The sequence below is a fragment of the Pteropus alecto genome, unplaced genomic scaffold, assembly GCF_000325575.1.
Source record: "Pteropus alecto unplaced genomic scaffold, ASM32557v1 scaffold52, whole genome shotgun sequence".
NCBI lineage: Eukaryota > Metazoa > Chordata > Mammalia > Chiroptera > Pteropodidae > Pteropus > Pteropus alecto.
In genome coordinates, this window is record NW_006433941.1 from 4,180,203 (window position 1) to 4,203,042 (window position 22,840).

Consider the following 22,840-nt stretch of genomic DNA (forward strand, 5'->3'; position numbering starts at 1 on the left):
AAAGGCAGCTTTTACCTTCCCAGGTAGCTTGATACAGTTTCTTCCAGAGGATGTAGAGAAATAGGAACAGGGCCAGGGAGAACTGGGAAATCGTATTTGCTAGTGCCGAACCCCTGGGAAGGACAGTTCCAATGAGGGGAGGTGCCTGTCCTCTACCCTCTCCCCTTCACTTAGCAAGCAAGATGAGCACCCACCCCTTACTGAGACGTCTGCAGCAGGCCCTGAGGTCATCTTCTTTCCAGAGAGTATCACTCTCTATCCCTGACCATGTTTTCCAGAGAGGCCCAAGGAGAAGACTACACGTGGTCACAATGACCAGGTAAAGGTCTCACTCTCCCTCACCTCCCACCCTGGAAAAGCCATATATGCAAGTCATTCCTTTTCCCTATCCCAAGAATTGGTTGGACTCACATCACCCCAAGCTGCAGTTGATGGAGAAACAGATAGTTGATGAGGGCATTGACAAGGTTAGCTGCAACTCCAGTTACGATCTGGGGCAGTACGATTCCCTAAAACAAGGAGAGACCGCACCTTGCTGGAGATCCATGGAACGGGACTGCCATTTTCTACCTAAACACACATTAGGCTCTAAGTGGCCTGCATGACTGGCTGTCACAGGCAAACCAGAGGTCCTAACTGTGGATGCCCTGTCCTTGCTGCTCCTACCTGCCCACCCTCCCATTCTCTCCTCTGCCTCCTTCTCTTTGAGGCATAAAGAGCATAGTCCTGGCCACAGAGAGACATGGGCAGGAGATGAGAAGGTGGAAAAGAAGAAAAAGAAGTGGCTTGTCTACAAGAGTGCGAAGACCAGGAAATATTAAAAAATATAAATAAGTTACTTTCCACATTGGACAGTGGGTGAAAGTACAACACTTTCTCAAACAAAATTGAAACTTGAGAAATTAATCTTAAAGAGCTTATGAAACTGGAGTGCGGAATGGCCTCCATCCTATCTGGTTCTGCTCATAAGTACAAGGGCAGAAACATCTGGTCTTATTTGGCATCTCAAAAGAAGACTTAAGGTGTGAGAGTAAAATGACTAACGAAGTAAAAAGCTGTCCTGCCATGCATCAGGATAGAATGACAGACATAGATAAAGCCAGCTGTGAAGTTAACAGAAAATGCTGTTTCTCTCAACTGTGGTGCCAACTCACCCCCTTCTTTGAATAATTACCGCTTTCTTACTCTCTGAGAAATGTGGATCTCTAAAATCACAGATTGTAAGAAATCTTGCTGTTTGAAATCATATCAGTAAAAATAAAACTTCCCACTCTTGCCCAGAAGATTGAAGTCACTCTCATACAAAAAAAGCAGCCTCTATTTCCAACCCGGGGGCAGAGCCTCACATGAACTCCTGGACACAGCAATTGATACCTATCTAAGGTTTGCAGTTTCCAAGGAGAGAGGGGCGTGGGTGGAGAGAGACAGTGTAGAGCTGGCATTGATCCCCTTACTCACAACCTGCTTTGTTCTGAGCCTACAGGAGCATAGCTTCTTTTGGATTTCATCTGAACTCCATCTTTCAGAATCTTATCATAACCCTTCTCTCTTTGTTTGGTAAGAACCCAAGGCCTCTTTGATCTCTCAATGCTACAAGTTGATAAATCTGACTGCTGGACCGCAGGTTTGTCTCTGGTTGTCTCAGTGGTCTTGGGCTCAGGGGCCAGGACAAGGGGCTTGGCCATCCGCTTCTGTGGGTCCCTTATTTATCGGGAGACCCTTGTTAGTTTTTAGCAAGGAAGTTAGTGATTAGATTTGCATTTCAGGTAGAGGTTAAAGAAGTATGTGGTGTGCGATTGGCCCAGAGAAAGACCGGCAGCAGGGAGATGAGGTAAGACCCTGGTGAGGTAACACAGAGGAGAAAGAACAAGAGGTGAATTAAGGCAGGGGCACAGAGGAGGAAGAGGGGCAGGCAGGACCTACAGGACCAGGTGATTAATCAGATGTGGGAGTGAACGAAAAGATGGAGTCACACTTGATAGGATGTGTGAAGGGTAGGTCACCCGAGAGAAAATGGTTGTGGCCACTAATTGAGAAAGAATGTAAGAAAGTGAAAGAGCAGGCTTGCAAGGGGTGAGGAGGAGGTCAAATGCACACTGTGTATGGCTCTCCTACAGGCAGTGGTAAAGGCTGTTTGGAGGTTAGAGATAGACATGTGAGAACCACAGTCATACAGATAGAAACCAAAAACATGCAAGCAGACAACTTTCCTCAGAGTAAGGTAAGAGGAGGCCAATGTTATCACCTTCTCCTTCAAAGTCCTCTCACTCTCCCTCAAAAGTCTAAGCATTCCTCAAGGTTGTGTCTGGTTCTCTCCCTACCCTATACTCTCTCCAATAGTATTTATTAACTTTCTCAAAAAAAAAAAAAAAAAGCTGCTTCTCTTATGTGTGCACTTACTAATGGGCCGGGCCTCCAAGATGGAAATGGGTTAAATGTAACTCTTTCCTTTCCTGAAGCAATTTCATTCTACAGGACCTACCCCACTATTATGTCCCCCATTGCTCCTGCAGGGCAATTTTTTTGTCATCATAGACATGCATCACCTTTTGTTTGGACCACGTCCATAACTCTTATCTCTTCCCCTGGCGATTAACTTGTTTCTCACAAACTAAAATCCAAAACAGAGAACACAAGACTCTGCAGGTGCTGACCTCAGGCCAGTCCCCCTCTTGTTTTATTGTCTACTGCGCCCCTCCATCACTCTGTGGCCTAACACAGCCTCTGCTTTCTCACTCCTCCATGACCAGGCTTCTGCTGCCCCCCGGGTCTGTGAAGCCTGCCCCTTCTTCTGGCCATGGGAATCCTAAGTGTTCTTCATAACCCAGTGCACACCCCCCGACCTCTCACAGTCCATGGCTCCTACTTTTGGGTCTTTCCTTCTGCCTCAGAGTATTGAAGAGAGGGGTTTCCACACCCCCTCTCCTCACTAGATCAGGTTAGAGCCTGCGGTCATGAGACCCCATGTTTGCTGGGAGACTGAGAGTCAGGGGACGGCCCCACAATGTGCTGAGTCTTCAGCACAGCTCTAGACAAGGTTGTAGCCAGACAGGGCTCAGGCATGCTGATTTCTACCTCTTTACAGACATTTCAAGTCTACGATTGTGACACTAATAAAGATTTGAAATATTGTTGTCTTGTTAATAGGATAATATCTTAATTTTAAGAACATTAAATAGGTGGAAACTTCCTCCTTTATCTCTCCTCTCCCTTCCCCCACTGTTCCCTACGCCCTGAGAGCCTGCCTGTATGACCGTGACCTATTGCCTGGTTTCATCTGGAAGGAAGTTAATGTCCTTCACATGCTGGCATCATAAATCCATATCTACTGGCCAGGGCAGCTGTCCCTGGGCCATTGTCCATTGCTGTTACATATGAAGAGCTCTGACTGACGTGAGGCATTATTACAAAGTGGGTTTTTATGTCCTCACTGAGGAAAGTGGGGCCTTCCAGACAGACCCAAGCTGAGAGCTCGGCTCCTTGGAGCCTGACAGGCACTCTTACTTCCAGGGATCCGGTGACAGCACAAAGCCAAAGAACACTACAGCTCTAACCTCTAATCCTGCCAATGACAATATTTCTAAGTGAGAATCAGATAAAAATTTCCAAAGCCAGTAATAACCTGTTCTTTGCTAGATATCACTTAACAAACCTCTCCAGACCCAAGTCCTGCGTGAACACAGGGAAATGTATTTCAGTGGCTTCTGGCAGATAAGTTCCTCACTCTGGTCTAGCTCATCCCGGAGTATTTTCAGGGTCCCCAGTCCCTGAACGGTGTAAACTCTCATTAACCCCCAGGAAAGAAAAAGGAGAATCTGAATTACCTGGGCGAGCAAATATTTAACTTGTAATGTATAAAGAAAGGCTGCCTACAAGAGAACAAGAGAGGTGAAAGTTAACATTTTGGCCCAGATACACAGAGAGAGCCAAGAGCCACATTTGGTAGCACTCTGCTCCTGCAAGGAGCCACAGAGGTGTGTCATCTGAGAAGGGGATGGGGACAGTAGGGAGGTGCAGGGGTGTCTGGAGCTGAGGTGTTTCAAACATCTCTTTTATGAGTGAACATGATCCAAGCAGCCCCAGGGGCCGGGAGCGCAGTATCCTTGGGTGAATGGCAAGGACTCTTTTGGGGCGGTGGGCTGTGAAGGAAGACCCTAGGCAAACTAGAGGGGGATGCTTCCTTTTATAGACTAAACTATGGCCCTATTTGGTGGGACAATTAAAAGATATTAAAGTTTTTAAAGTCACAGGAAAAATTTAAGACAACAATACCAATTATGAGGGCAGACAGCTACTTTTAAGGGCTGAATTGTGTGCCCTCCCCCAGTCCATATGTTGAAGCCCTAACCCTCAATGTGACTGTAGTTGAAGATAAAATCTTTAAAGATGTGATTAAGTTAAAATGAGGCCATTAGGATGGGTCCTAATCCAATTGGACTGGTGTCCTTATAAAAAGACGAGAGACACAGAAAGTACATGGACGCAGGGGTGACCATGTGAAGAAATAGCAAGAGGGTGGCTCTCTGTAGCCCAAGGAGAAAGGCCTCAGAGGAAACCAACTCTGCAGCACCTTGATCTTGGGCTTCTGGCTTCCAGGACTGTGAGAAAATAGATTTCTGTTGTGTAAGCCACCCAATCTTTAGTTTTATGTTATGGCAGCTCCAGCAAATTAATACTCACGTATCGCTTAATGATAAGGCTAGGTTTTGGAAATGATTGGTTAGGTGATTTTGTCATGGAAACATAGAGTGCATTTACAAAACTTATATATTAGAGCCTACCACATACCTAAGCTATGATATAGCCTGTTGCTCTGTAGGGGGAAGAAGAACAATTTTCCCTCTAACCTTTCTCGGTTCTTGGCTGAGACATCCCTGTAATAAAAGACTGATTAACAGGAGAAAAATTAACAAAAGTCTAATAACATGTATACCTCCTGTATACATGGGAGAGGAACAGGAAAACTGAATAACTTGCCAAAATGGCTGAAATCATTACCTTCAATACCATCTTCAGCTGAAGACAAAAGAAGATGTTGGGGTTGGAGGGAGCCAGTTACAGAAAATGATCAGGAAAAGCACAGTCAACAAGGGTCAGATTGTTATGCAGATTTAAGTCCTTGTCTTCTGCACTGATAAGAGTTTCTGTAGATAAGGTCATCCCTCTCTGTCTGATACAGCCAGGGAGACTGTCTCTTACAAAGGGTAACTTCTACTTGGTTTTCAGAGTTCCTCCCTTGTCTGCTGTTTTTTAAAGTTAACCAGCCTAAAATAACCCTTCTGCCAAAGAGACATATTTTGGGGTGACAAATTCGGTTCCCCTATAGCTGCTAGGCTACAAACCTGTACAGAATGTTACTGTGCTGAATACCATAGGCAATCGCAATGCAATAGCAAGTATTTGTGTAATGTGTTGCACTAAAACTTCAGGACAGCTACTACTTCACTAAGCAATAGGAATTTTTCAGCTTGTGGGGGTTCAGAACAAGCTGCCCAAAGATGTGCTTCTGCGGTATTTAGATTGTTTTAGCTTCAGGCTCAAGGGAAACTTCTGCCCCTCCCTTCAACTACCTAGAATCTGAAGTAGGGGCCTTGCCCAGAATAGGAAATTATCAGTGATAACCTTTTTGACTCGCCTACATGGCAGGAAAAACTTTTTTTTACTAAAGATATACTCTTCTTTTCATCCTGCAATGACCTTTTGAAGCCCCCAAGGCACCTACCTCATCCTTAGCTCAAGACGTCTTATATACCTAGATCCCCCTTTCTGTCTCTGAACCTCTCCTGCATGTGGGGAGCGGGGGGCGGGGGGCTTTGATTCTCTCATGTATGTGGGATTCCCATGCATATGTATGTATTAAATTTGGTTATTTTCTCTTGCTAATCTGTCTCATGTCTCCTTGATTATTAGACCAGCTAGAAGAACCTTGAGGGAAGAGGAAAGTTTGTTCTTTCGCCACAAGCTACATTATAATGTTATGGGACCACCATCTTATATGCAGTTCATCCATCTTGACTAAAACATCGTTAAGTGGAGCATAACTGTACAGCTACTCTGCCCAACTGAATAAAATTAGCTTAGATTGTTCATTGACCATGCACGACTGTGTCAAGTATTAATATACACCTTGGTTCTGTGTGATCACATTCAGCAAACAAAAACAGTCTAAAGGTTCAGAGTGAGGCCCTCAGGTGTTCTGAGATAGGGAAGAATTTACCCTTATATGAAAAAAAGTCTGAACTCTCCACAGATTATCTCAGAGGTCTCTCTAGCTAAAGGAGTTCAGGAAAGTGGCTTACTGCAGTCACCTTAACCTTGGTGTTTCTCAAGGTACAAACATTTGCATCTTTCATGGGCATAATTAAAACTGCACTTCCTTGAATGAGCCAACATTACATGTGGGAATCATATAAGATTGAACCAATTCATTGAATTCATGGATATCTCAGCTGCCTTTTACCAGTGAACCTCAAGAAGGGGACCTTTTAACCCTTGAAAACTTACAGGAAGAGCTGGAATGAAGATCGTGACATAGGTGTGGGTAAGCCTATACAATGAAAAGAAAAAAAAAAGTGATGGAGGTCTCCATTTTAAGGGAAAGGAAGGCGGGATAAACCAACTGTAACTGCCTTTCACATTCTTGGCTCTTTCTAAATTAATGGGCTTAAACCAATGGAACAAATATGAAATTTACAATAGGGCTTGCCACCTTATAACTCAAACTACCTTGCTTGGTTCTTCCAAGTCTTTAGGTCTAGGACAGGTTTTGCAAACTCAGCACCATGGCTGGATAATTCTCTGCTTGGGGAGCTATCCTGTGTGTCTTAAGATGATTTGTAGCATCTCTGGCTTCTACTAGTAGGAACACCCCAATACCAGTTCTACTAACCAGAAATGTCTCTTGACATTGTCAAATGTCCCCTTGGTTCAAAGCCGCTGGCTTAGGATAAGGACTTTTAAAGGTCTTTATCAACTAAATCATCAAGTCTCAAACTTGTTGGCACATTGAAATCTTCTAGGGGAACTTTGAAAGATACTTGTGCCCAGGCTGTACCCTAGACCAATTAAAACGGAATGTTAAGAGGGAAGAAGGACCAGGCAGGGGTGGGTTTTAAAAACTCTGAGGTGATTTTAATATCAACCAGGGTCAATAATCACCAAACAACAAATAAACACCACAAATGACCATTTCAACATGGAGGATGTTTGCAAATCTTATTTCACTCAAAACTATTTACACTTGAAGTCACCCAGAGGAGGAGGGGATCTAGATCTTAGGTGCTAGGTATGAAAAGCACTAAGGCCTGGTAGAAGTCAGCTGGGGAAAGTTTAATCCCTCTTAGTGTGTAGCCTTGTCCCTGGCCTTTGTAATTCCCAGAGCCTGAACTTGGATGGGAGCATCTTTCTGCCAGGACAGACCCAATCCCACCATGGCATGGCCCATCTTACCTGGACACATCTGGGTCCTGCCTGAAGAGCAGCAGGATCTGCTGGGTGTTGAGGAAGAGGGCCCAGCAGGGGAAGCAGCAGAGAAGCAGCACCAGCAAGCTCCTCTGCAGGATGACCCCCATGTACTTCTTGTTGGGGCTACCATATGTCTGGGTGCACATGGCCAAAACAAACCCATTAGCACAGAAATGGCACCCCCGCTGTCCCCTGCAAAGGTCTTCAATTATGCCTCATGAAGAGACGATTGGCCCTAGAGAGCCTTTGTCACATTCTTTAGGTTTGGGCAGTTCTCAGGCTTGGCTGTCCATTAGAATCACCTGGGAGCATTTTTAAAACACTGATGCCAGGGTCCCGCTAAAGATAGTTTGGATTTAACTGGTCCAGGGTGGGATCCAAAGATCAATAATTTTTCAAAGCAGTCCCTGTGAGTCTAATGTACACTCAGGGTAGCATCACCTAGGAACTTGTCAGAAATGTAACATCTTAGGCCTCACCCCCAGACCTACTAAGTAGAAACACTGGGAATAGGGCCAATAGCGTGTTGGAGCCAGCTGCTATTGGCTTACCAAAGCCAAATTGTGCTCATCTCTTCCCAGGTCCCTCTTCAGTGACACATGTGTGGTAGCTTGAAATTAGCTACAGAGGGATAACTTATACCACTGGAATCAGCCAACAGTACAAGTTAGAATGTTTCCTTCTCTGTTGAGGAGAGACGATTCTATGATGTCACAGCTGCCTGACCACAGCCAGACCTGCCAGCTGGATCTGGGACGGAACAGAGGTGGTTTCCCCTAAGTCTCCTCAGAGACTGTAGGATTGACCCCTCCCCATAGCATAGTGGTTTGTGCTGGTTTCCAGAACAAGCCATTGCCTGCCCTGGGCAAGCATGTAAGGCATTTTCCCTTTATCTGGGGTGGTGATACCCCAGTACCCCTATCCTTCCTGCCCTGTCCTATGTAACTCCTTAGTGTCTGGCATGTGGCGCAGAGGACACGCATGTTGTCTTGCCACTGCCCAAACACGCCTGTTTGTAAGTTCCCTTAAACTCTTGAGGTAATGATGGAGTAGTCAGCCTCTTTCTTTGATCTCTTAGACCCAAGATATTTTACAGAACACTCCCTGACCCAAGACCTGGTTGTTCAGCATTTATCAACAGGGGCCCACCTACCTGTTTTTTAACAAGCCCCCAGGTAACTCTAATGCACACTAAAGTTTGAGAACCATGGGAATATACCAAGTTCAATGATGTGGAAAGTGATAGAAGGGACTTTTACAAAATGTCTCCTATTTGGTCGAAGTGTAGTGTACGGCAGTCATGCATATTAAACACTACTCTATAAGCCTAGGAGACATCTAGCCACATTTCAGAGAAAACAGGTGAGGGGAATTGGAATTGATGGCTGACAAAATGCCGCAGGGTTTGCTATTGAGAATTTTCTCCCTCTGTGCACACAACTCTTCCTGCTGGTGGGGTTCTTCCAACTACACTAGAGAGAGATGTCCAGAGTTTCTGTGAGAGTGACCTGGGGTTTCCATTTACCTGAGACATAAGGGTGTCACAAGCAGAAGATAGGCCAAATCCCACTGAGATACCAGTGACGTTGATAACCTGGAAATAAATGCAAAAGAGAGGCCACTCAGAGTTAAAGGAAGATAGGAGGTAAGTTCTCTGTCTGCGTTGATCAGACAGAGATCAGAGTACCTCTGCAGGGTGCCTCTGCCAACCCTAATAATCAGCTTAATCAACTCTATTATCTGCCCGGAGCCCCTACACAAATCCATTGTACCAGCTTCATTAAGCACGTGCACAAGTTTAGAGAGGTAAGAAAAAATCTAGGCCATGGGTTATTACCCAATCTTATTCTTTCTTAAAATCTTAAGCATTTTGCTCCCCAATTTCAGAGGAACATGAATCCTTCCTAAGGGGAATGCAACATGGCACAGTGGAAGTTTTGGGTAAGTCCACTTGTTCAAGACCAAACATGACCTGTTACAATATCCCAAAGGACTCTTGGCGAACAGAAGCAAGTCTCAGAAGTTGAGGCTAGCACCAGAGGCCTTCCAGGTGTACTTGTCTTGACCAGGGTCAGTAACGACCTGGGGTTCTTAGAGCTTTGAGGATCCCAGGGCATCACTCCCCCAAACCAGGGAGTGGCATGGCAGGACATCTGATGTTCTTCCTGTCTGGTCTGGAACCTGCTACCTCCACCTGACTGCAGGGAGGTGCCCTGGAACAACAGCCCGCACTAGGCCCAGTATAGAAGTACCAGCTTTATTACACTTCCTTGGCCAAAGAAACTCTGCTGGAAGCTAGCTGAATGCATTTCTGTCTTCCCCAAAATTTCCAAACATTAAAAACCAAAAAGAATAATTAAGCTGGGGTTGTCTATGTTGCCCCCTGAAAGCAAAATAATCTATATATACCTAAGGACCAGTTCAGAGTAGTCTTGCACAGTTCAGAGATAACAAACTCAAATGCCTAGAGGAAGCGGGTGGGTAAGGTGAATGTGTGCCTCGTCAGGGCTGGAGCAAAGGGGAATTGGGAAGGCTGAGGAGAACAGGAACACACTTGCTGAAAGCCACTGAATCCATTTTTCTAGAAATACCTTACTGGCTGAACCAAACAAGTTGGCAAGGCCCCTTGGCCATGCATAGACAGTAAACCCCTGGCAGAGGTCAATGACATATCTCTGTAGTTTTGGAGGTTTGCATCTAGAATACAGAAAGGTTTTGGGGTCCCTCCTGGTTTGGGATTTAGATATTAGGATATAGGATTTCAATTTCTTGATTAGGACTCTGAGTGAGTCGACATGTCATGGGAGTGGGGGTCGGGGGAGTCACTGTTTCTTCTGAAGTCAGAGTTCAAACCCTCTTTCCTGATTTCCTTCTGCAAGATGTGGGACCAAGAATCGCAGCCAGATCTTCATGGATTACAAATTAGCTGATGTGGTAGACAGAATAATGGTCCTTCAAAGATGTCCATGACTTAGCCCCCAAAATTTGGGAATATGTGAGGTTACGCGGCAGAGGAGAATTAAGGTTGCAGCCCTGCCAACCTTGATTTTAGCTCAATGAAACCCATCTCAGACTATTGATCTCCAGCACTGTAAGATAATACATTTGCATTGTTTTAAGCCACTAAATTGTGGTAATTTCTAACAGTAGCAAGAGGAAACTAATACCGACGACTTTCATAAATCCCTGTTAGAAAGTCCCACACGTACTGCAATTGCGAGTGTGACAGCATCCAATTCCAGCTTCCCCAAGTGTCCACAGAACACGGAGCTTATGAAACTGATCAGAAACACCATCAACTGGGCCAAGAACTGGGAAGAGACAGAAAATAAGGAGTTATATATGAATGCCAACCATCACAGTCAAAGGAGAGGTGCGGATCTTGCGGCACCCCCGCGCCCTCTCTGAATCAACTCTAATTAGAAGCAAAGAATCATGGCTTTTAGTGAGTGCTGCCAGCTTTCACAGGTGGGTTTCTTGAAAAATATTTAAAAGTTCATTTGTAACCGCTTTCGGAATCATGTTTTTGAGAAGTTCTTAGCTTTCTAAGTTTATTTTTCACTTTAGATTCGTATGCCATAGATGACATTTATATTTTCTCTGAAAATTTCAGAGGCTGCCTTCTGAGATAAACCTTGTTATTCCAGATTCCTAGTGAGGGCTGGAGAGAATATAGCCTCTAACAGCCAATAAAAAATTCCACAGACAAGAACAGCTGAGGCAGAAATGAGATCATCCAACTGGAAAGCCCATGGAATCTGGAATCTTCAGCTAAAACCAGTCTGCAGAGCACTTTAATTCTTGAATTTTATGAGGTCTAGGATATGAGGGCAAATTCAGCTTCTAGAACATTGAGCCACTGTTCCTCACTATTCCAAGAACCACTGTGAACTATTCTGCAATGCTTTAGCTGCACATGTGGACACTTACCTTATTTCCTTCAGTTAATATAAAACCACCTCCCCCCCACCCCTCACCCCCACCCCCTGTCAGACCCAAGCAGTTCAGTACATCTTGAGAAAGACCCTCTCTCCAGGGAGGCTTATGTGGTCCAAGAGGAGGATTCATTTGACTCTTGCTCCCGAGGAGAGAGAATTCACTGCTGCTGTTGCAATGCTGCTTCTCACGGTCCTTCATGGGCAACAGACTCCTCTGTTCTGAGTTCAGACAAGACTCAGTCTTTCCTGGGTTCGCAATGACACAGTTTCTAGTCTTCACTTCCATCAGCCCACACACGGCCTGTCTGAAAGAGTTGCAGCCAGCCCACACATTCGATGTCAGAACCTAATCAGGATCCTACCCCTGATGGTTCAGATGACAGCCCTCTTTCCTACCCTGAATCCATATAAGGGGAAAGACAGTTTTCAACTCCACTGTTGGGCGCAGATCCTCAAAACATGAAAGGCCCGCTCCTAACCGTGAGTGTGTGTATGGGTGGCGGGGTGGCGGTGGGAGGGCATACCTTTTCCGCATCAACTTCCAAACTATTACCCAGGTACCTTTCTCACTGCTACAGAAACCAAGTGTGACTTTAATCTCCAACAGGGCCTTCTGATAGTTAGCAGAAGGGATGCTTTTAGAATGTATAGCAAAAGTAAGCCAAAAGGAGACAGAAGACAGGGGACATTGAAAAGCTGAGGGGCAGGGGTGTGAATAAGAAAGGTTGGTATGAAAAGTCCAATTCTGTAGAACCTAAAGCTAGAGCCAGTGGACCCCATGGACCTGTACCAGGGGACAGGCTGTGATTCAGGCATTGTCAACCACCTTAACAGATATTCTCTGTGGTTTCATTCAGTGGAGCTTGGCGTCTCTTTGTGACTTTATATAACTTTGAAGGTCATAGGGTCCTTTTTTTCCTCTGTAAACTCAGCATCACTTTCAAATCTTTTCAAGTAATTGTCCTTTAAGCCTTTATGGGCATAAACCATTGCAATCAGTTGTGTCATAGAATCTGCTTCCCTTTTTCCATAGAACATGGTATTTCCATTCCACAGTGCCCTGTCTCACTGCAGGCCACATGTAACTTGTTTCCCATGGCTTCAGATGAAAATGTGCTCAGTTTCCTCTATGGTCAGGACTTTGGATAGCTTCCCAGATTTTGATATTACAAATTGTAATGCATGGAACATATTCTTAATTGGGTGAAGAATGGGCATTTTCTTGGGGCAAGTGCCTAGTCCAAGGGTGGGAACACAGTCATGCGCCACATAATGACATTTTGCTTGATAAAGATTATAACGGAGACTTTAAATGAAATCTCATGGGTCTGTGGAAAGAGCTAGGGCTTAGAGGAGTTCTCACACTCTATGTCACTATGAGAACCCTACAGGAAGAATTCTTTGCTTACAATAAAGCTCTATGGTTTTAACTGTCCCTCCCCTTAACTTCCTTTTCCCTTCTACATATACTTCTTCATCTTGGCACGCCGGGCAATGTGTGCACATGGCTTGTCATGTCTGCACGCGCTGGATACAACTTTTTTCTTTTTCCCTGAATAAATCCTTTTTAGTGATGAAACACCTGGTCAATATTATTTTTAGTCCACATGGTCAACTATAGACCTAATATGTGATGGTGAACCCATAGGATTATAATGGAGCTGAAAAATTCATATCGCCTAGTGACATCTAGCACAATGCATTACACAAATACCATTGTGCTACAATTGCTCGTAGTATCCAGTACAATAACATGCTATACAGGTTTATATCCTAGGATCTATAGGGAAATAGAATTTTTCACCCTAGATTATCTCTTTGACCTAAGGATTTTTTAGGCTGGTTAATTTTAAGAAACAGCAGACATGGAAGAAGCTCTGAAAACCAAGTAGAAGTTATCCTTTGTAAAAGACATCTCCATTTGTAAGGTTGTCTCCTTGGTTGTACCATGAAGAGTGGAATGACCTTATCTCTAGAAACTGTGCAAGAAATATAAAAAATGGAGCCGCTTTAAAATGGAGCAGAGCTGCTATGCCAGAGGAACTATCTTGTATATTAGTCAGTAATTAAAATAAACCTTGTGATCCCAAGGCAAACATTGGAAGAATAATCTCTTTAGGGGCAGGACAGCTAGATGTTCAGTTTTGCCACTGAGAGCGAGCATTCTTAGAGTGTCTCATGGATTGTGATTGTGATGTGACATGGTTCTGACCTCGGCTGGGGGTGAGGAGGATGGGGTCGGTCCTCCCCTTTGACTATCAAGCATATGCTCTGACTAACCATGACCCAAGTTGTAATACTTTATAGCACAGTTGCAACCAGGCAGAAACGTTTATATAAGATTTTGCCAAAAGGTATAGGAAAACAGAAGGGAAACAAAGCCAGACAGCAACACAGATTCAGACTCCGGTTTGTGAGGATGGCCCAACGCTGTGAAGTAGTCTGTCAAATTTCTCAGGAAACGTAGAAGGGAAAAATGAGACCCCAGGGAATTCTCACCTTTAAATCTGCTGCTTTTCTTACTCCTACTTGCATTCTAGATGAGGGCGCTTGAAGACTCTAAGCCTCTCAGATTTGAGGAATGTTTCTTCACATCCCACCTACACATAAAAAAGTGAGGCCAGAACCATCTTCAGAGATCACTCACTAGAGCCCTTTGCACACTGGGGCGTTCATCAAAATCGCCTGAGTAGCTTGTTATAAGTACAAATTCTGGGACCACAGCCTCAGACATTGTGACTCCACATGTCCTGAGAGGACACTGGGAATGTGTGTTTTTAAAATATAGCCCCATAGGTGATGTACTCACATCACATTTCAAAGACAGAAAACCAGGCTATAGATGGAACTTGTTCAAGGTTACATATGTTCAGCAAGAGGGTTTTTGTTTCTCGCCCTCCCCCAAGCTCGTTCTCTAATCTTACATCTCAAATCTTCGGAATGTTAAAACATTCCGAAGGAAAATAATCTTTAAAAGGAGATCTACGGCAACATTATACCCCGCCCCCACCCACCCCCCAAAAAAAACCTACAAAGATGACAGGAAAGTAGTTATTATGAATACTGAACTGATGACTACTGGACTGAAAAATTAAAAACATTGTTTAGAATTAACATCCCTATGTTGTGTTATCTGCATCCACAGAAAGGCCTTCCTTCAATAAATGTAATCGTTCCCATTCTCTTTCTCTTAAACACCCCTTGCCTTTGTCTCCTAATGAGAACACTATTTGGAATTATACCTGAATCAGTGCTTCTTGAGTAGCTATTCTTACTGATCTTAATAAGTGCTTGTTGCCTCTCACTTTGAAAGGCTCTTTTATTTCAGGTAACCAAAACTCTTATCGGTGCAGACCAGGACTTAAATCTGCACGACAAACTTGTTAACCGTGCTTTTCCTGGTCACCTGCCATAACTGAGTCCTCCAACCCCCAACATCTTCTTTTGTCTTCAGCTGAAGATGGTATTTAAGGTAATGATTTCAGCCATTTTGGCAAGTTATTCAGTTTTCCTGGTCCTCTCCCATGTATACAGGAGGTATACATTTTATTAGACTTTTGTTAATTTTTCTCCTGTCAATCTCTTTAATTACAGGGATGTCTCAACCAAGAACCCAGAAGGGTTAGAGGGAAAATTATTTTCCCTTCACTACAGAGCAATAGGCTACATCATAGAGCCTAGGTGTGTAGTAGGCTATACCATTCCGGTTTGTGTAAGTGCATCTATGATGTTCCTACAAGGATGAAATCACCTAAGGATGCATTTCTCAGAACATACCCCTATTGTTAAGTAGTAAATGACTATGGCTAAGACATCTAGACAAAAGGCCAGGAACACAGTGCTTAGATGGTCCAACGCAGAGCCTTCCTGAGCTTCAGTCCTGAGAGGATCCTGGCCCAGAGTTCATATTTGCTAACCTCATACTTGTTCTCAGGTACAGGTTTCATGCTCTTTGGGTAATCAATCTTAGCTACAGCTTGTGGTTCCTGTGCATAATGATCCCCTGGGGATGTTGTTCACAAAGCTGATGGCTATCTTAAGAGACCATTTCTAATGTTGTAGAGCTGAGGGATCTGCCTGTCAACATAGCCCCACTCCTGCTCCATACACACCCAATCAAGATGTGCTGGTCAAGGACCAGACCTTTCAAAACTGTTCCGTTCTAGAGAATGTTGCTGTGCCAAGGGATTAACCAACCTGCATACTGGTTTGTTCTCCCAGATGTCTCAAGGACTATTGTCTCAACAGCCTGAACTGGCAGTGGCTCAGATGTAGCAAAACTGCCTGTTAGATAAAGGTCAAACCATTAGCCTGCATGTTTTGTGTGTCTTCTGACTACGGTCAAGCCAGTCTCTCCAGATGTCCTTCACCCAGCAGAGCCTTCCTGGTCTTTCAGCCCTGCAGCCCTAGAAGGTTCTCCAGCTTTCTCCCAGGAATTCCTTTCTTCATAGAGATGGAAACAAGCTCCCTTCGTTTGTGCTCAGGCTATTCTACCTCTTTTACATCCTTGGCCTTGCTGTGCATAGCCATGCCTATAGGGAACTGGCAAGCCTCCTTGGGATTATTTTTCAGAGCTCTGAAAGTTCAGCCTGGCGATGAGGTGCTAATGACAAAGAGAAAGCCCGAGGCTAAATAGTTTCCACTACTGCCTTCCATCCCTTACAAATACACATTTTCCTAAAGTTTTCTATAAAATAAATAGAAAATATGCCGGTAGCATCTTTTCACTTGTGTACTGTTCATCTTACAGTTTCCTTTGTGTTATGCATTATTCTATCTTTCCAGTCTCATTTAAAGCTCAATTGGAGAGTGGTAAATCCTAACACCTTAACTTGAATCCTCTTGATACTCATGGGTCAGCGTTAATCTGAGAGGCCTGAAGAGGAGATGGGGAATGGAAGAGAAAAGATCACAGAGAGGAAATCCAGACCAGGCATCCTACCTAATGTGTGGAGGAGCCTTGAAGAGCAGAGTATGGGGCACTAAGCATGGGAGAAGGGGCCATCTCCTCCCCTCCATCCTTGTGCCCCTCTGGAGATAGAAAACTCACAGCAAGTAGGAATGGAGATTAAGAGACCAGGACTCCATATGCATTTCATAAGAGACCAAACAGGTGCCAGAACTCTATGACCTCATTGGGTAAAACAGTTACACAGAAACACACATAAAGGACTGAAGGGAAAATTTCCAAATTAGTGGTGAAATCTCTTAGTGGTGAAATTTTAGAGCTTTTTCCTGTTGTTTTGTCTTGGTTTTCTACTTTTTCAACAAGGCATATATATTACATTTGTAATTAACAGTCATATGCATGTGTATATCCAAACATAAAGGGTGAGAGGCTTGGCATGTCGGTCTAACATTCATCCCTGGAAACCAGGAATGTCCCCTACATCAAGGGGACCAGGTTATTGTGGGGGCCAGCAAAGGCAAAGGACCTGTCCCATGTGGGGCTGGGTCTCAGAAAGCTGCCTTGTTTTTCGTGCTATTAGAGTAATAACAGCCTTGCAGAGACCTTTTTCATGACTGTGAAAGGGAGTGTAGGACCAAAGCACAGCGAATATCTTAGAGTTATGAATGAGCAGGGGGAAGAAGAAGGTACTACTCAAGTTCGAGTAGCTGTTTCCTAACCCGCCTTCTGAGATCAAAGCAGGGAAGTGGGCCCCCCATATGGAAATTCCAAATCTTTCCCTTCTTCCAGAGAGCTTCGCGAACTCCTTCCTGCTGGATGGAGTTTCATTTCGTGGCTTTGTCCCTGGCATTATTCAATAGCAAGTATTTCAAGATCCCACAAACAATAGAGTCACATGCCAAGAGGGCACACCTGCTGCCTTAGGCTTCTACCTACTGCCAAAAGTCCCCCCCCCCACCGCCCCCCGCGCTGGGTTCTCCTTGTACAGTGAAATGGCTCTCTACCCTGCTGACTTGAAAACCACCTGAACTGACAGCACAGGGATGTGACTACATTTTTTATGGGTCCCGTGGTTTTTAAAACCCACATTACTTTTAAATAGACAACGCAGAAAGTGCCCTAACCTAATGATAAGGGGAAAACCTCAACCCAAAAGAGAACCACATTAAAAACTTGTTTTGAACACAATAATTGGGGGAGGAGAGTGTGGGACAGGACGCCTCGCATAGAGGTTGATTCTAGATAAGAAATAGTTTTTGAGCTCCAAATCCAAGACAGAGAATTCACCTTCCTCCTCCCTGACTCTAGATAATTTAGATAGCTGAGCTCCAGGACCACTAATTTTCCAACAAACCAAGTTCCTGAGTGTTTTGTAGTTCTGATCATTTGCTTGCTTTGCCAGAATAAAGTCCAGAGAAGGTGGGTTGATCCCCTTTAGGCGAGCAATTCCCGCACCCCAGTGGCCCCCAAAGCCAGGTCGCTGGCCAGCTGTGCCAGCTGTGCCCAGCGGGTCCGCGGGTTGGGCGGCGGAGAGCACTGTCCCGGACTCGCGGACGCCAGCCGTGCTCTGGGCACGCTGCCTCCCCGCGCCCGCACGCCCGACTACAGCTGCCTCTGCTTTGCCAGCCTCCAAATCACTTGGGGCGACAGGGTCACTGGGCTCCCAACCAGCCGAACTCACCGCGGGCCCTGCCAGGACCAGGAGCGCCCTCAGCTCCTCTCGGAAGTTGGACACCCGCAGGCCGCGTAGCCTGCGGCGCTCCGGGGTGGCCTCCAGACCTTGGGGCCCAGGCCTGGGCTTCTCGGGAGCCTCCATGTGCCTACCGCTGTGCAGCCCGAGAGCTCCGAGGCTGCTGGCAGAAGAAGCGCAGGGCTGACCTCTCTCCCCAGTCTCCGCCCCGGTCCGCCCTCCTTGCGCCCGCAGCCCGCCCGCAGCCCGCCCGCAGATCTCCCGCAGCCCGGAGCCAGATGAACGCGCGGCGAGCATCTGCGATCTTGGACACGACCCTTGCACCTCCGCAACGTTGTGAACTTCTGCAGTTAAGGCAAAGTTTGGAAAAACTCTGGAAACAAACGGAAAGCCATTGCGGGTGCCTCGGACACCAGGACTGACCCGGCTCTGCGCCTCCCCTGGGTGGGGGGCGGGGGTGGATCTCAGGGTCTGAAACGTGTGGTGTGGAAGGACCCAGGGTCGCAGTTTGGGCGCACGCCAGCGTCTTGGACACCTCCTGGCTTTGGTGGTACTCGCTCTGTAGACTGCCTTCAGCACCTGCCTTCAGCACATGCTTTATAACTAGGTTTAGAATTTGCGTGCTCCTTTTCTCCCACCAGTTGTTCCATTGAAGAACTTTGAATCTACCAGGATGCAACAACAAGCCCACATTTCCGATTAGGGCTATTTATTTTCTCTGGTCTTCTTGGATGTTTCATCGTCTGCCTGACGTGGGGAACAACCGGCCTGTGAGCATCAGCAAACGTGGATTCAAGAGACACCTACCACGTTCTACCTAGGAGAGCATGGACAACTTGCTTGCCTTCTATGGCCTCAGTTTCCTCATCTGTAAACTCAAAATAATATCAACATCGCCGGTTGTGGTGAGGGTTAAACGATACTATATAGGCAAACCACTGTGCCCTCAGCCTGGTACACAATAATTACTTAACAAATGATAGTTACCAGGACAAGGATGACTTCTGTAATAGTCAAAATTCCTTCCGTTGTAAATGACCTAACTTAAGCAAAGAAAATGGAAAACATAAAATTTGGGGCTCGCATAACCAGAAAGTTTGAATTCAGGGATTTTAAAAGAAAATTATTAGTGTTCTATTCCCTGCCTCTCTTCCCCTGCCCCCTTCTCCCCACTATTTTTAATTCTTTCCTGGGTGTCATTCTTTCTCTGTAGGGGGCATCTCTTTTCCTGCTCAGGGGAGGGTGTTCTCCAGTGTAGGGGTTTAGAAGAAGTCACCCCAAGATGTACGACTGTGATATGCAGATTATTTTGTGCTAAAGGCAACCAACACCCGGGGAGCTCAAGAGAAAATTCTACCTCTCAACTACCTAGAAGATTTAAATTAGAGGTCTTGCCTATAATGAGTTATTATCAGAGATCATCTGTTTGACCTACCTGTATGGTGGACAAACTACTAATTACTAAACATTTGCTCTTCTTATCATCCTTCAATGACCTTCCTCCCCTCAGAAATTCCGAGGTGCCTTACATTATCCTTACCTCAGAATGCCACATATACCACATTTTCCCTTTATGTCCTGAACTTCTCATGTATGTGGGGTCTATGACTCTCTCATGTATGTAGGATTTCCATACGCACAAAATTAAAATTGATTTTCATTGCACATCAGCAGCCTTCATTCCTATCTTTCCTACCCTATAAGCCAGAAAATAAGACCCTCTCCACTTCTCTCTAGCTCCAAACAAATAAAAAACAGGGTGACAATTGTTTAGCCCTATGTAGGTTTCTTTTTTTCGTTTCTTTTCTTTTTTTTTTCGTCTTTGTAACAATCATCCTGGCCAGGAAAACAGTTTGGCCAGATCTGGACCATGAGCTCAGCTCTATACCAAAAGGGTTGGGTGCTGTGACTGACAGTAGTCCCACCAGAATTACATGTAGGGAGTGGAGGAGAAGGAATTTCTCAAAAGAAATTAGGATCCCAACAGACAAAACTTCTGAGATGTATACCAGATGGCCCTACTGCTATACTTTGATACTCTTCTTGAGTCCTAGCCAATGAAATAAGGTGTGAAACAGAAATGCAATATATAAACATTGAGAAAGAAAAGGCAAAACACTACTTGCAGTTAAAATTTCAGACAATCTAAAGAGATCAAATGAGAAAAAAATGTAATAGAATTAATAACGGGGTTTTAAAAAGTTGCTATATACAAGTTCTCTAACAGACAATATCAGTCCTTTATATTGGTAATAACATACATGAAAATATTGGAAGAAGAAATCTCTTTTACAATAGCAACAAATAAACACTTCTTGTGATTTGGAGCCTAATCCTGTACTCCTTAAAGGGGCTGTGTACAATGATTGCCTTTAAAGAGGGTGGTATGGAAAGCAGGAGAAATAGTAATTTTACAGAGGAGAAACCTGGCAAACACTACCTCACCCATAGATCAAGGTTAATATAAATGGTGATAAATCAGACTGATAGTATATAGCTGTATTAGTTTCCTAGGGCAGCTGTAAAATCTCACCAACTTGATGGCTTAAAAAAACAAAAGTTATTCTCTCACAGTTCTGGAGGCCAGAAGCCTGAAATCCAGAAGCTAGCAGAGTTAATGATCTCTTGGAGGTTCAGAGAGAGAATCTGCTCCATGTTTCCTCTCCTAGCCTCTGATGGTTGCCTGAAATCCTTGGCATTCCTTGGTTTGTGGCATCATAATTTTAATCTCTGCCTCTGCCATCAGCTGTGTGTCTGCCTCTGTGTCTGTTTTCTCTTAAGGATACCAGTCATTGGATCAGAGATTACTGTAATCCATATAACCTCATCTTAAATTCTTCACATTTGCAAAGACCCTATTTCCAAATAATGTCACATTCTGAGGTTTGGTGTAGAAATGAATTTTGGGGGTGGGGAACACTATTTAACCAAGTTTAGTACCCTCGATATGATGTAATAACAATGACGCTTTACCTCTATGGTCTTCCCTATATCCATAACCCAGTCCAATATTCAGGGGAAAAAAATCAGACAAATAACAATTGAGGGACGTTCTACAAAATACCTGGCCAGCACTCCTCAAAACTGTCAGTGTTGACAAAAACAAGGACATTCTGAAAAACTCACAGCTAAAAAGAGACATGCCCATGAAATGTAAGGTGGTATCTTGGATGGAATCCTGGAACAGAAAAATGACATTAGACAAGAACTAAGGAAACCCAAATAAAGTATGGAGTTTAGTTAGTAATAATGTATCAATATCAATTCATCTACTGAAAATTATTGTTTAAATAGAATCAGAGCACCTGTTTCAATTTCAGAAGCAAATCGCTAGAAAATTCCCTGTGGGGATACAACTCTCAACAGCAGGCGAGACCAACAGAGAACTGGATTTTGGGGGAACACTTTGAAGTTTTCCACAAAGCAACATTTGTAGTTTTTAAGTGTTGTCTGGGGGTTACATTTAATAAGGAGTAACATGTATATGAAACTATTTGACCTCTTTGTTTTGGTGTTCTCCAATTTTCACCTCATTGAGATTAAAGGAATCAAAATTAAACGCATTTGGGCCAGAGCACAGGCAGCCCTCTGTGTGTTGTGGCAGATTCTCAAAATAATGCCTAAGAATAATTTTATTGTGAAATATATGTGACATTTATTTATGAATTTTAGGAAAGACCTGAATTAGTTAGAAATGCATGCTATTCTGGAAGAGGACCAGTCTTTTCCAATTAATATATCAGGTTTTAGTCCACTCTATTTCATACTTTTAAATTTTAATAGTGAGTATAAACAGGCAAAGATATGAATTTTAAAAAAAAAAGAAAGTAATGGAGAAAGAAATATCTCTATCAGCCGATAGTTTTTAATATAACATGCAGTTAGCACAAGACTAGACAACTAGACAAGGGAACAATAGACAGCAAAGAAATTGACCTTATCCACATAAGCCTTATCTTACATTAGAATGTCACCTATGTGAAGGCCATTGGAATTGATGAAGAAGGAAAAGACTACTTTATAAGTGGTTGTGAAAAAACCTGCTTGACTTGTAAAGTATTGGAATTTTCATTCACATTGCAATATATCTGCAGATTTATTCAGAAGGAATGTACCTAATTAAAATACTGAGTCTTCTAGCTCAAACATACCCCTAATCCAATCAGTTTCTGGGAATTCCCCAAAATGAGTACGGTCATGTAACTTCCTTGTTAAAACTGCCTGCTTGAGAGAGGGCCTGTGGGTTGAGTCTTCCTTTGGTTCTCCTTTTCCTTTGTCTTCTCACAGTCTTTGTCACCAAAAAAGCCAATTTCTCACTACCCTGCTCCTCTCTGGAGTGCATTGCCTCGGGGTGTAAAAACTTCTGAAGTACCAAATAGAGGCAATTTGATATTTTAAGCTTTATTATCAAAACTCGTGTTGTGTATTGCTTTAATATGATTTCAAATTCACCTGTTTTTTACTTCAGTGAAGTTGTTTTAATCCACTATTTTATGGCAAGGATCAAAAGAAGGTTGTTTTGATATAAAAATGAAGTACGTTGTGTCATGCCATCATCATTCCACATCTGCTGTTGTTGACAGTCGGCAGCCCAGCTCTGAGGGGCCCCATGAGGGCTTTATCCACAAGAACATGTGGAGAAGCAACTATGGCAAGGGGACATTTAGACCTTAAATACTGAGAGTTTATGAGTAGTATTGGAGAGTTTCAGTTTAAGTCAGGCCACTCAGCTAATCTAAAACTCTCCTCAGACCTTTGGGGGCATTAGCTCCCGTCTTGGTGAGGTGACTCCTCGCGAAAGAGTTCAAAGAGACCACCTGCACCAAGTCTTCTTTCCCT

The 22,840-nt window shown here is 44.1% G+C and overlaps 1 protein-coding gene across 1 annotated transcript in view; it reads right to left on the reverse strand.

Annotated features, from left to right (window-relative positions):
- SLC47A1 (solute carrier family 47 member 1) overlaps positions 1–18,127 on the reverse strand; it is a 31,105-nt gene extending 12,978 nt beyond the window's left edge. The window contains exons 1-8 of the mRNA XM_006908419.1: positions 17,993–18,127; positions 10,674–10,775; positions 8,990–9,058; positions 7,450–7,598; positions 6,501–6,547; positions 3,825–3,865; positions 412–509; positions 16–113 (exon numbers count right to left, since the gene is read on the reverse strand). Of these exons, the coding sequence (XP_006908481.1) occupies positions 16–113; positions 412–509; positions 3,825–3,865; positions 6,501–6,547; positions 7,450–7,598; positions 8,990–9,058; positions 10,674–10,775; positions 17,993–18,127 (739 nt within the window). The remainder of the gene's footprint in view (positions 1–15; positions 114–411; positions 510–3,824; positions 3,866–6,500; positions 6,548–7,449; positions 7,599–8,989; positions 9,059–10,673; positions 10,776–17,992) is intronic.
- Positions 18,128–22,840: the final 4,713 nt, after the last annotated feature.